The sequence below is a fragment of the Pelophylax lessonae genome (genome assembly GCF_965119305.1).
Source record: "Pelophylax lessonae genome assembly, chromosome: 2".
NCBI classification, from domain to species: Eukaryota; Metazoa; Chordata; class Amphibia; order Anura; family Ranidae; genus Pelophylax; species Pelophylax lessonae.
Window position 1 is genome coordinate 347,429,880 of NC_138769.1, and position 12,727 is coordinate 347,442,606.

Genomic DNA, 12,727 nt, shown 5'->3' on the forward strand with positions numbered 1-12,727 from the left:
AGGTTGAACGGGATGGACCATTGTCTTTATTCAACCTCAACTACTATGTAACCATGTAATATTGCATTAAATAATGCAGATCAACACAGCTCAATGTACCCAGCGTGAATAAGCCTTTAGGTCAGATTCACATCTATGACACGTCTGTTGTTATGTTTTACAAAACATGCGCTAAAATTCGAAAGTGTGAATGGGGCCATAAAGTTAACAGTGGTTTAATGATTTTTTTTTTTTAAATACATGCATTAGTGGTGCGTTAAACTCTGAACATTTTTAGAACTTTTTACGTTCTTGATTGATCCACTTCAGACACCATGTATATTGTGGAACAGGGTTCTTTAAATGGGTGTAGGCTGAAACAGCAAAGTCTGTAAAGAATTTTTATTCTCAAGGCAGGTACCAGAACTGCAACCAAATGCTTTGTTACCTGGCTTGTAGTGTGACGAAAGTTGCTCTAAAAGCTGCCTCCCGTGCATACTTGGTAGTCATACCTTTGGATGCAGTACTGTCTCAGGCTTATGAGTTGCCCTAATAATAACATTGTTTTAAAGCGGTAGTATACTCCTTTATTTGACTTTTACCTACAGGTAAGCCTATAATAAGGCTTATCTGTAGGTACAATTAATATCTCCTAAACCTGCACGGTTTAGGAGATATTCAACCTGCATGTAGCCTCTGACGTCAGTGGCACATGCGCTCTGAAGGTCCGGCGGAGTGAAACTGTCCAGCAGTGACGTCTTTGCGGCTCCGCCCACCCACAGCGCCGGAGCCTCAGAACCCGGAAGAGACGCCCGAGGGAGCATGTCAGCGCCCTCAGCATTCTCCAGATGAAGGTGCCGGGGCTTCGTTCTAAGGTAAGTATTTTATAATGAGCTAGTATGCGATGCAAAACCATGCCACAAACGTATTTCAAAAAAACCTTATCACTATGTGTTCATTTTTTTCATTAAATGTTTCTGCTTATATTTTAGTTACAAATTGTGTTTGTACATAGCGACAGTCTTGTTTGCATACTACGTGTTTATTATTGCTTTACAGTTACTGTTCTTTACTGTCCCTCCCTCTCCATGCAGGTCTGTCAGTCTATTCAGATGGATTGCAAGCACAACCTCTTGGTGTAAAACATTTTAGCTTAGCAGTCATTCAACAAGGGTCATTGGACTTGCCTAATATAGTTAGGCAACAGATGAAAACAATACACATGTATCAAAAGTATTTTGTGAAAATCTGAAAAAATAAAAAACCAGAAAAACTGAGTTTCTGCTAAATAAGATGGGAAAATGCTGTGGTTTTGAATCTGTTAGCAAAATACTATATAAGTCTATCCTGAAAAAAATTTGATCTATATAGATGTCAAATATATGGCTTATATATAATGGAATAAATCATAAACAATAATATATCTTTAATACCTTCAATATTATGCAACAGCTGAACATTATTTGGTATTCACTAACATCTGTATATCATCCCTTGAATTCCTAGCTACAGAGGTGTAAAATCATCATAGTGTAATCCACAGATTATGAAAACATGTAAAAAGTTGTATATTTGTAAATGGAGTAATTATAACATGAAGTATGCTTGATTCAGTGTAAACATGTCCATGAAGCTCTTGGCAGTATATCAAGCTTTCAGCTGCCAAAGCATGGTGGTAAAGCACAGCACTAATCTTCTTCTATGTATTGTTTCATGTTTAGTAAGCATGCATATCTGCAACTATAGGAAAAAGGTCTTCTATAGGACACACTCACACATAGTAACCATTATATTGATGCCTGAAAGTATTTAATTCTATGATGCAGACTCGACACAACTTTAAAAGAGTTGCTCCGATTAATTTTTAAGTAATTTATTTAACAACATAAAGTATAAACAGAAATATGTAAAATACCCCATAATACTGAGTAGAAATTACTTTTTTAGGACCCATTCACACCAACCATTGTGTATACTGCACACAGCCTAGTGTGAATAGTGCACGAGCGCTGCAATGCATTGACCAATGCATCACAGTGTTTATGTTTTTTTTTTTTTTTTAACTTTATTGAAAGGTAACAAAAACGCTTTATTCAACTCTGTGCAGACTAGCATATTGTGACACACATTTTCTTACATTGCTTTTCATAAAAAAATCATACATGCTTCATTTTTATGCAATGCACACCAACACACTTGTATGGTGTAAACTGAGCACATAGAAAACAATTGTTTTCTCAATTTCCTTGTATTAATCCTGCATTAATTAATGCAGATCAACACAGCTCAATGCACCCAGTGTGAATAGGCCTTCAGGTCAGATTCACATCTATCTGTTTTGGCTGTTGTCTGTCTTTTAATATTTTTTTTAATATTTGTTTTATTGCGTTTATATGAATTGTCATTACTCTATAGGGCATCGCAGCACATGAAAATACATAGGAAAACAGACGTGCCTCATTTTTCAAGCTGCGCTTAACTGCACTGCATAGATCTGAACAGACTTATTTAATAATATTGTTTTTTATGACACATCTGTTGTTTTGCTTTATAACACATGCACTAAAATGTGAAAGTGTGAATGGGGCCATAAAGTTAACAGTGGTTTCGCTTTTAACCGCTTGCCGACTGCGCACAGTATATTTACTGCGGCAGTCAGCCCCGGCCAGGCAAAGTGACGTAGGTCTACGTCGCTAGCCTGGGACCGGCTTTTGAGCCAATAGTGGGCGAGCGCGCGCCCGCCCCGGCTTATTCACAGAGGAGTCCGCGCGTGTGACCGGCGGACCCGATGTCCGCCAGTCACACTACGATCGTCGGTAGAGCGGGAGAAAGGCGGGCGGCTTATGTAAACAAGCCGCCTGTCATTCTCCCCTGTGTAAAAATGGAGATCAGACTACGTAGAACCATTGATTTTTGTTTTTACAATAGGAGACATGTCCCATCACAGTTAGAAACAAGCCCCTAGGACACATTTAATCCCTCCCTCTCCAATACAGTTAACCCCTTCCCTGCCAGTGTCATTTTTACAGTAACAGTGCATATGTATAGCACTGATTACTGCAGTAATGTCACTGGTACCCCCAAAAGTGTCAAAAATGTCAGTCAATGGTCCGATCTGTCCGCCGCAATGTCGCAGTACCGCAAAAAAAATCGCAGATCGCCGCCATTACTCGTTAAAAGAAAAACACCAAAAATGACAAAAATCTTTCCCTTTGTTAGTAAACGCGATAATTTTTGCTCAAACCAATCAAAAAACGCTTTTTGCGATTTTTTTTTTACCAAACATATGTAGCATAAAACAAATTGGCCGAAAATGTTAAAAAATTTAGATTTTTACATTTTTTGGGGGGGAATTTCATATAAAAAAAAGTGAAAAATATTGTTATTTTTGCAAAATTTACGCTCTTTTTTTGTTTAAAGCGCATGATCAAAAAATCGCACAGGTGATCAAATACCACCAAAATAAAGCTCTGTTTGTGGGAAAAAAAGGACGCGAAATTCTTTTAGGTACAGTGTTGCACGACCGCGCAATTGTCCGTTAAAGTCACGCATTAAAAAATCGCAAAAAAAACCCTGGTCAGGAAGGGGGTAAAATCTTCCGGGGCTTAAGTGGTTAAATACATGCATCAGAGGTGCGTTGAGCTCGGAACATTTTTTGAACTTTTAACTTTCTTGATTATTCCACTTCTGATACCATATACATTTTGGAACAGGGTTCTTTTAATGAGTGTAGGCCAAGCAGCAAAGTCTGTAAATGATTTTTATTCTCAAGACAAGTCATACAACTTAAAAGCAGTACTGCAAACAAATGCTTTGTGACCACGCTTGTATTGTGAGGAAAGTTGCTTTAAAAGTCACCCCCATACAAGTTGGATGCAGTACTGGCTCAAGCTGTATGAGTTGTCCTAAAAATAAAATTGTTATAAGGACGTCATTGTTTCGGCCTGCATCCACATTAAAAACCATGTCACAAGCTTAGTTTACAAAAATCTTATCACTATTTGTTACATTTTTTCATAAAATGTTTCTGCCTTGTTTGCATATTTCATGTAAAGCTTGCTTATTATTGCTTCACATTTACTGTTCTTTACTGTTTTTCCCTCTCCGTGCAGGCCTGTCAGTCTATTCAGATGGATTGCAAACACAACCTCTTGGTGTAATCAGCTTTAGCTTAGCAGTCATACAACAAGGGTGATACAGTAATTGCACTTTCCTAATATAGTTAGGCAACAGATGGAAACAATACACATGTAAAAATCCAAAAAAACAGAGTTTCTACTAAATGGGATGGGAAAATGCTGTAGTTACCCTTTAACCCTTTTTCTACTAGTGCAGTTAATTTAAACTCCACACCATTAAATTAATGGCACTGGTCTAGTTTAGTACAAGCTTATGGTCGCTTTAGCAACTAATGTCTGTTCTACACTAATTCTGCTCCACCGCACATTATAACAGTGAATGCAGTTGAGATGGAGTTGGAATATTTCTTTATTTTCCTATACAATACCGCCTTATTTTTTATGAAGCTTTCTTCTTTTCCCTCACCTTCTATATTTTGCACATTGCAGCCGCCCTTCTCTATATGACCAGAATAGAGTAATGGGGGAACTAGAATATACTGTATTTGTTTTCGTTCAGCTGCATTTGTAAAAAAGCACAATCCAACATTATGTGCTGGAGACCTCATATACACCAAGTGTATCTGAAGCTCTCTGCTGAGATCACAAATCGTTATTGCTATTTTGTAATAAACTGAGCAAAAAAGAAAATAAATAAAAAACTGATACATATTATACTTTTTCTGTTCAAAATTAACAGTATATTTACTTTTTAACAAGCAATACACCATCATTAAGGCAGAGCATAACATGTTACGACAACATTTTATACATTCCACTATAGTTCATACCCATACACAATTAAAGTTGTTCTAAAGGCTGAAGGTTTTTTTTTTTACCATGCATGAAGGTAAAAAACCTTCAGTATGTAGCTCCCCCACAGCCCCCCCCCCCAATACTTACCTGAGCCTGATTGCAGTCCAGCAGGTCTCTGTCACCTGGTTGGCTGAGAGACAGCAGTGGGAGCCATTGGCTCCCACTGCTGTTAGTCACAACTCACAGCAGTGAGGAAGGAGCACGGTTGGGAGTGAGCACGTACGAGTTCCCTCATAGCAAGCAGCTTGCTATGGGGGCACTTGGAGAAGATCAGAGCTGCTCTGTGCAAAACTATTGCACAGAGCAAGTAAGTTAAACATGTTTGTTATTTTTAAAAAATACAAAAAAAAAATTGAATATGACTTTGATGACAATTTTCTTATGTCTTTACATTGGTAATAGTTAATTCAGTTTAAAACTGTGACTCTAGTGATGAGCCAAACCTACCTGGTTTGGTTTGAGCAGGACATGACTAACATGACTAAACATCATGACTAACATGACTAAAGTTCATGAGTTGAATCAAAACCCATTCAAACCAATGGTGCTGAGTGTTAAAAACAGTTCTGACCACTTTCTAGGGTATTACATAAGGAAATGCAAACCAAAAAAATGTTTGGCTTGGAGCAGCAATTTTAGTATTGATTATAATAATAAGAAAAACATTGAAAGGCCTTGTATAGAATTTGGGGGAAACCTTTCCTTTTTTTGTGTGGGGTCCTTCCTAAAATGTATACCAGACCTGAAGAGCCTGGTATGAATTATGGGGAACCCCACCATGCTGTTTTGCTTTTACTACCCTTGCTCAATTGCTTACATGACCAGAGATTACAGGCCGTGTAAGTGAATTGGACTAGTGACATCACTAGCTGTGCCTGAACCTGCCAATGTCCTTAACAACCATTGACAGCATTTGGAAGCTGTCATTTATAATAGTAGCAGTGATACAGCTATTATACATGACCTTTGACTCCCACCAAATGGATAAATGCCAGCCAAGCTTCAAAACAAAAATGTAAGCTCATCCCTAATTTTCTCTGCAGGGCGTCCCATCCTCTCCCCATGGCTAAACTTGCAGAGGGTTAATGGCTTCAGGCTCCTAGCTGAACTGCTGTGAAAATAGTTACTGACAAATATCTACCCCTCCTCCTCCATTAAGAACAGTTCTTTCATTACTTTTCCTGCCTGTAACACCATTTGTAACACCATTTGTGAATGGAGGGGAGTCTGATGAATCACAGAAATCCCCCCCCCCCTCCCTGATTCCCAGATCATGTTACAAGCAGTAAAAGCAATGAAAAATGCTTCTCAATGTGGGAACAGAGTTAGGGGTAGATCCTGATCAGGAACTTTTTTTCATCTCATTACATCTCAGCCCAGAGACCAAAGATTTGAATCCCCTGCATGTCATAAGTTCAGCCACAAGAGGGCAGGCATCCCTGCAGAGAAGATTTATCCAGGATCCAGCTGCCTGCACAATCCATGACATACTTTATTACAAGTAAGTGATGTCATTAAGCTATAAAGCAAAAAAAATAAAAAATAGTCATCAAGATTGTTGCAGGTAAAATTATGTAACTGAATTCTGAGTTTTGATGTTAGAGAAATAAAATTAGTCTTAAGAATTAATCAGAATTAAGAATATGCCACCAAATATGGCAGACCTCCCTCCGCTTAGGACTCATGCACCCTTAATGTTTTTACAGATGCTTCTAGGGGAATCTAAACTCCCTTGCATGTTAGCCTATGTGTTTAGATGTAGAAAAAAAGACCCACTGCCAGTGCGTACAGGAGTAGCAGAGTTTGGGCTGAAAAAACACTTGGGACTTGTAAACTAATGTAAATACATCTAAACATTCATTATTTATTCTGGCCAATGAAACGTATTAACATCAAAACACTTGGCGCAGGTAAACATGGTTAATAGCTGCTAAAAGCTTCACACACTTTTACGAGTATCAGGCTCTTTTTTTCCCCTAATATTGCTGACAGGAGAAAGGCTTCAAGGAGAGTTTAGAAAATATCTAGTGTGCATGAGGCCTTTATCTCCGGCAAACATCATTATCATTTACTAATAACTACACAAGAACAATTATTTATGTATCAAACATGAACTATTACCAATAATACTAAGTCAGTTCTTTGGTCCTCTTTAGCAGGTTATAGGTATTCATGCATGTAGTGTGTTTATTACATATTTGAGCGTACCTGTACCAAGGATTCTTTCTATTTTTATGCTGGAGTTATCCAATTCTTTTGCAAAAAGGTGAACAGCTTGCATAGGGTCTTCACACGTGTCTGGATCTATGTAAGTTCTTCTTGTTGGGATTTTAACTGCAATCAGAAATGTAAACAAAAATAGCATGAATAATGTGAAACTCTATAATAGAAGTATTCTACATAAGATTTTTGTTTTAAAATTGTTACCAAAGGATAAAGGTTCAGATTACCATATCCTGATATACTAAACTATCCAAAATTTTTACCAACAGACAACATTTTCAGTACATTTTTGAATCTTGTAGAAATGTTGTTGTTTTTGACTTGTAGAAAGTTTGATTTGGCTATGAAAGTGCATAGTCTAAGTTTCTCCTTTTTGATTATTTTAACAGTTGTGTATAGTATATTGGTAAATGTAAACTGTAGTTTTGTAGAGTAAATAGCTACAATTGAATCCTGCCCCTAGAATTAGAAAAATCAAAAAATATATTTAATCTGTGTTACACCAATCCTATAAAACTGGTCCAATTTTAGTGTCCATGCAATCTTCCTAATAGCACTGGATGATTACATAGCTTTCTTTGAAACAGCACAAGGATGCACGTAAACCACAAAGCAAGCATAGAGAAAGAAAGAGCATAGATCTAGTGCAATATTTTCTAAACAAACACTAAAAACACTTGGAATACATAGGCTCATATATAATCAAAGAGTATGGCACTTTATACACAGCCACTGTGTAAAGGAAGACCTCTGGAGTTGATGACAGATCAGGTGAATATCTGTCATGATCACAGATCAGGCCCAGAGACCAGTAGCTATAGTAGTTGAGAGGCTCCCACCAACCAGCAGGAACACAAGTGAATCATCCTGGTGTATGATGCTGCCTTACCCAAGTTGTGGGGTCTAAGCACTAGCCAGTATTCACCAGAGCTTCTGTGTAATGTTTTGGTACCTTTGGTACCCTAATTCCACTTTTCCTAAGTGTATGCGCCCCACCATTCTCTTTTGGTAAGGTGCGCATACACCTTTAAGACCGATGCTGTCATCACTGAGCGCCGCTGGAGTGGCTATTTCAACCTCCGGCGGTCTCACTCACATGTTCGTTCAACGCCGCATAATCTGCCTTGAAGCTCTCATGCTTGCAAGCATACCTCGCTATCGGAACCACGCTGCTGATCCCTGTATCCTGCTACCGGATCATCCGCTCTTGCCGAACCTCTTCTCTACTACATTGCTACTAGTGATAAGTACCCCACAGGGGAAACCTCTATAACCTTCATACTAAAGCTTACACTATCTAGCTCTGCATACTAAGGACTATTACTACATCTGCATTAACTAAGATTGCTAGCTCTTGAGCCTAATACCATCTGCTCTTGCACTGGGTTGGTCTATCCTGTATGTTCACCTGCTACTCTATCATCTGCTACCATACATGATTGCTAAACCTATCTGCATCCCATCTGCTACTATCTTACTTTCAAGAACATTCCTTTCAAGTGTCTGTCATCTACCATCTTTACCCAACCTGTCTCTTCAGCCTATCATCACTATATTACTATACATATAAGTCACTCTAGGAACATCTTATTGAGTGTGTGTATCTACTTGCTGAATTGAGACTATCCACACCTGATGAGTCTTGGGAGTTGGGATTGGTGTCTCAGCGTTTCTCTACATGACTACTGAAGTGGAATATTTCTGCAGCTGTAAATCCACATTATACATAAAACGCAGGAGCGTTACATTCTGATGGCGGAAATGGGTTTCTCTGCATGCTAGTGGCAGGTTGCGGTCCTCAGGATTGTCCCAGCAGGAGGTGAGCAAGCCATGGTTCGGTAGCAGATGTAACAGGTAGGGGTCAAGCAGAAGCTAAGTCAGTAACAAGCCAAAGGTTGGGATCATGTGAAAGCCTAGTCGATGAGCAAGCCAAAGTCAGTAACAAATGGTTGCAGGTTGGGATCAAGTGTAAGCATAGTCGTGGAACAATCCAAGGTCAGTAAGGAGTAGTAGTGAAGATACAGGCAGCAGCAAAATAAAAAAGATATTGGCTGGATAAGAGCAAAATAATCTGGCAAACAGGAACTGCACAGGCATGGCTTAAATAGGAAGTTCATGGGGGAAGTAGGGAGTTCAAGGCTCATTGGAAACAAAATAGAAAGTAAGCTTATCCAATTATTCAGGCAAGGAACTGTTCAGCATCTCAGTGGCTCAGCAAGAAGACCTACAGCCAGATGCAGCAGAGGTTGTGGGTTCACATCTCAGTCCTGACAATATCATTCAGGGGCAAAGCACCTTGCCTAAGATACCAGGAAGGGGGGGGGGGCGGCACCTTGTGGCCAGACTCTCTTGGAGGGAGCTTCAATGTGGACTACTATTTGGGCACAGGTGTGCACCAGTTACCTACCATGGTAAACTGTATAAAGGGGAAATTCTAATCACTTTGGGAGTTGTTCTGTCACTTAATGTTAAAGGAGAAGTAGGGCTAAAGCTATTTTGGTTATACTTCTCCTATGGATCCCAGGAGTGCAGTTTGTTCTGAACTCCTGTGATCTGTTTTCAGCTGATATAAGAGAGCAGGTCCAGGCTCTGCAAAGATCCCGACCATATAGTCGGTATCCACCCAAAAGCCTGGATCGGCACCTGGCTCAGCCTTTTAGCGAGCCACAGAGAGCCTGAGCTAGCCCCCCCTCCCCCTTCACAGCCCATCGCTTCAGTGAGCGCTGGAAGGGAGAGCAGAGAGCCGCTGACTGGCAGTCACGGCTGTCTGCTCAGAGTGGAGGGAGAAAAGTGAGTGATCAGTGGTGTTTGATCACTCAGTTCTCAATTCAGAGTCTGCAGGGGACAGATGCAGCATCCAATCAAGGCTGCATCCACCTAGGTTAATATAATTTATTGCGAACCCTGAACTTCTATTTTAAGTCTCTGGGACAGAAAGTGAAGAAAAAATGTCCCCAATGGTATACAGACAGCAAAAGATAAACTGGCAAGGGGTTTAAGCCCTTGCTACACTATTCAAAATAAGAAAATCTAGTTTTGGCTATATATAAGCTTTAATTTAGTTATAGTAAACATACTGTACAATTAAACATTATATGTTCTGCGATTGCTTATTGTATCCAGTGGACATCTCACAGGTCCTGAAACTGAGCAGCCTGTAACTTTAAGACCTCTTGCACACGGGCATAAGAATTTATTATTATTATTATACAGGATTTATATAGCGTCAACAGTTTGCGCACAATGTGAAGGAAGACAGTTACAATACAGTTCAAAACAGGAGGAACTAGAGGGCCCTGCTCGTTAGAGCTTACAATCTAGAAGGGAGGGTCAAGTGAAACAATAGGCAATAACTGTGGGGGATGGGTTGATGGAGAAAAAGGAGGTACATTTGTTAGGGGTTGGTAGGATAGGCTTCTCTGAAAAGGAGGGTTTTCAGAGATCGCCTAAAAGCTACTAGAGTGGAGATAATCAGACAGATAAGGTTAAGGAGTTCCATAGGATTGGAGAGGCTCTGGAAAAGTCCTGGAGGCGAGCATGGGAGGAGGTGATGAGTGAGCTAGAGAGCAGGAGGTTTTGAGAGGAACAAAGAGAGCGATTAGGTTGGTATTTTGAGATGAGGCTGGTGATGTAGCTGGGGGCTAGGCTGTGGATTGCTTTTGTAAGATGTTGTAAGTATTTTGAATTTAATTCGTTGGGTGAGCGGAAGCCAGTGGAGGGCTTGACAGAGAGGAGCAGCGGACACTGAGCGATTGGTGAGGTGGATGAGTCTGGCGGCAGCATTCATGATGGATTGAAGGGGGGATAACCTGTGTAGAGGTAAGCCAATGAGAAGGGAATTGCAGTAGTCGAGGCGCGAGATGACCAGGGAGTGAACTAGGAGTTTTGTTGTGTCTTTGGTTAGAAAGGGGCGTATTTTGGAGATGTTGCAGAGGCTGAGGCGGCAAGATTTACTGATGTTTATATTCGGGGTCCTGAATAAAATGTCCCATTAACCTTGCATATACACATGTACAGGTGTGTAAATATTTGTATGCATATACTGTACAGCCAAAAAATGTATCTCCATCTTCTTCTAGTTGCCAGTGTTGCAATTTACATGTGTATACACGGGTATACTTTGTATACATGTGTATGGTTTTAAATTGCTGCACTCAAACATAAAATTATATATATTTTTTTTATGATACTATACTCATCATTGTATTACTGATTTTTACACAGCTGTGTGCATTGTTCCATAAACAACAATACACCTGTGTTTAGATCAGTAAAAAAAATGGCTTTTTTACTCCTGTGTGCAAGTGTCCTAAGAATCGTCATGCATTCCTTTCCTAACAACTCTTTCATACATGATCACAAACAATTTTTTTTTTTTTGTGTGTGTATTGTATATAGCTTATTTTTACCCCTGCACTTTCCTACTGCCTTATTTTTCGGCTATGAAGAGATTGATTCCACAGTCTCCTGGGATATCCACATCACACAGAAGGCTGCAGGGGTCATTAAGTGCAAATGTATTGCAGGATTGTGCACCTACATAGATGTCATACATTTTTAACTTCTTTAACAAAAAGAAGGTAACACACTTTTAAGGAGAAGTATGGTCAAAGCTATTTTGGCTGTACTTCTCCTGTAGGTCACAGGAGTGCAGTTTGTTCTGCACTCCTGCGACCCATTTTCAGCCGACAGTTGACTAAATTCTCCTGTCAAGTGATGTCACTCAGGTGGTCCAGGCTCTGAAAAAATCCTGGCCATATGGTGCGGATCTGCCCAGAAGCCTAGACTGGCATCTGGTTCAGTCTCCCAGCAATCTGCTGAGAGCCTGAGCCAGCCGCTCCCACCTCCTTCACAGCCCAGCGCTCCAGTGAGTGCTGGAGATGCAGAGAACAGAGCCAGTGGCTAACAGTCCCAGCTCTCTGCTCAGAGCAGTGGGGGGGGGGGGAACCGAGTGATCAGCGGTGTTTGGTCATTCAGTTCTCACTGCAGAGCTAACAGGGGACAGATGCAGCATTGGATTGATGCTGTATCCACCTAGGTTAGTATAAGTATTTGTTTTGTTTTTTTGAAAGTCCATACTTCTCTTTTAACATGACATGAAATTCAAAAGTGTAAATACAGAAATGACATGATACAAAGCTGTGATTCTAACGGATTACACTGTATCATGCCATTTCAGCACAGGATTTTCCAGTGCCCTGCCTGTGCTTTTCAAGTTCTTTGTGTCTGGAAAATAGAGAATGACCATGGCTTGACACAGCGTAGTCCGTTAGGATCACAGCTTTGTATCATGTCATTTAGTGTATTTACAGTTTTGAATTTGCCACCGGTTCAACCCCCCTGCCTCGCAACGCTCGCAGGGAGGGAACTGAAAGGCAAGTGCCGGCAATCGGCCGTGCATAGAGCAGGAAGAGACTGTGAGGATGCCGGGGAGGACGACAGGGGATCGCAGGGAAGGTGAGTAACGTTCTGGGGTAATCCCGAGTGTGGCTCGGGGTTACCGCTTTTGGTACTGAAAGGTAACCCCAAGCCACACTCGGGAATACCACCAGGGAGGTTAAACACACATGTGTTTTTTATTTACAATTACT

At 40.3% G+C, this 12,727-nt stretch overlaps 1 protein-coding gene across 1 annotated transcript in view; it reads right to left on the minus strand.

Annotated features, from left to right (window-relative positions):
• Positions 1–12,727, minus strand: part of EPHA10 (EPH receptor A10) — a 963,870-nt gene that overhangs the window by 87,816 nt on the left and 863,327 nt on the right. The window contains exon 10 of the mRNA XM_082245791.1: positions 7,122–7,247. Within this exon, the coding sequence (XP_082101917.1) occupies positions 7,122–7,247 (126 nt within the window). The remainder of the gene's footprint in view (positions 1–7,121; positions 7,248–12,727) is intronic.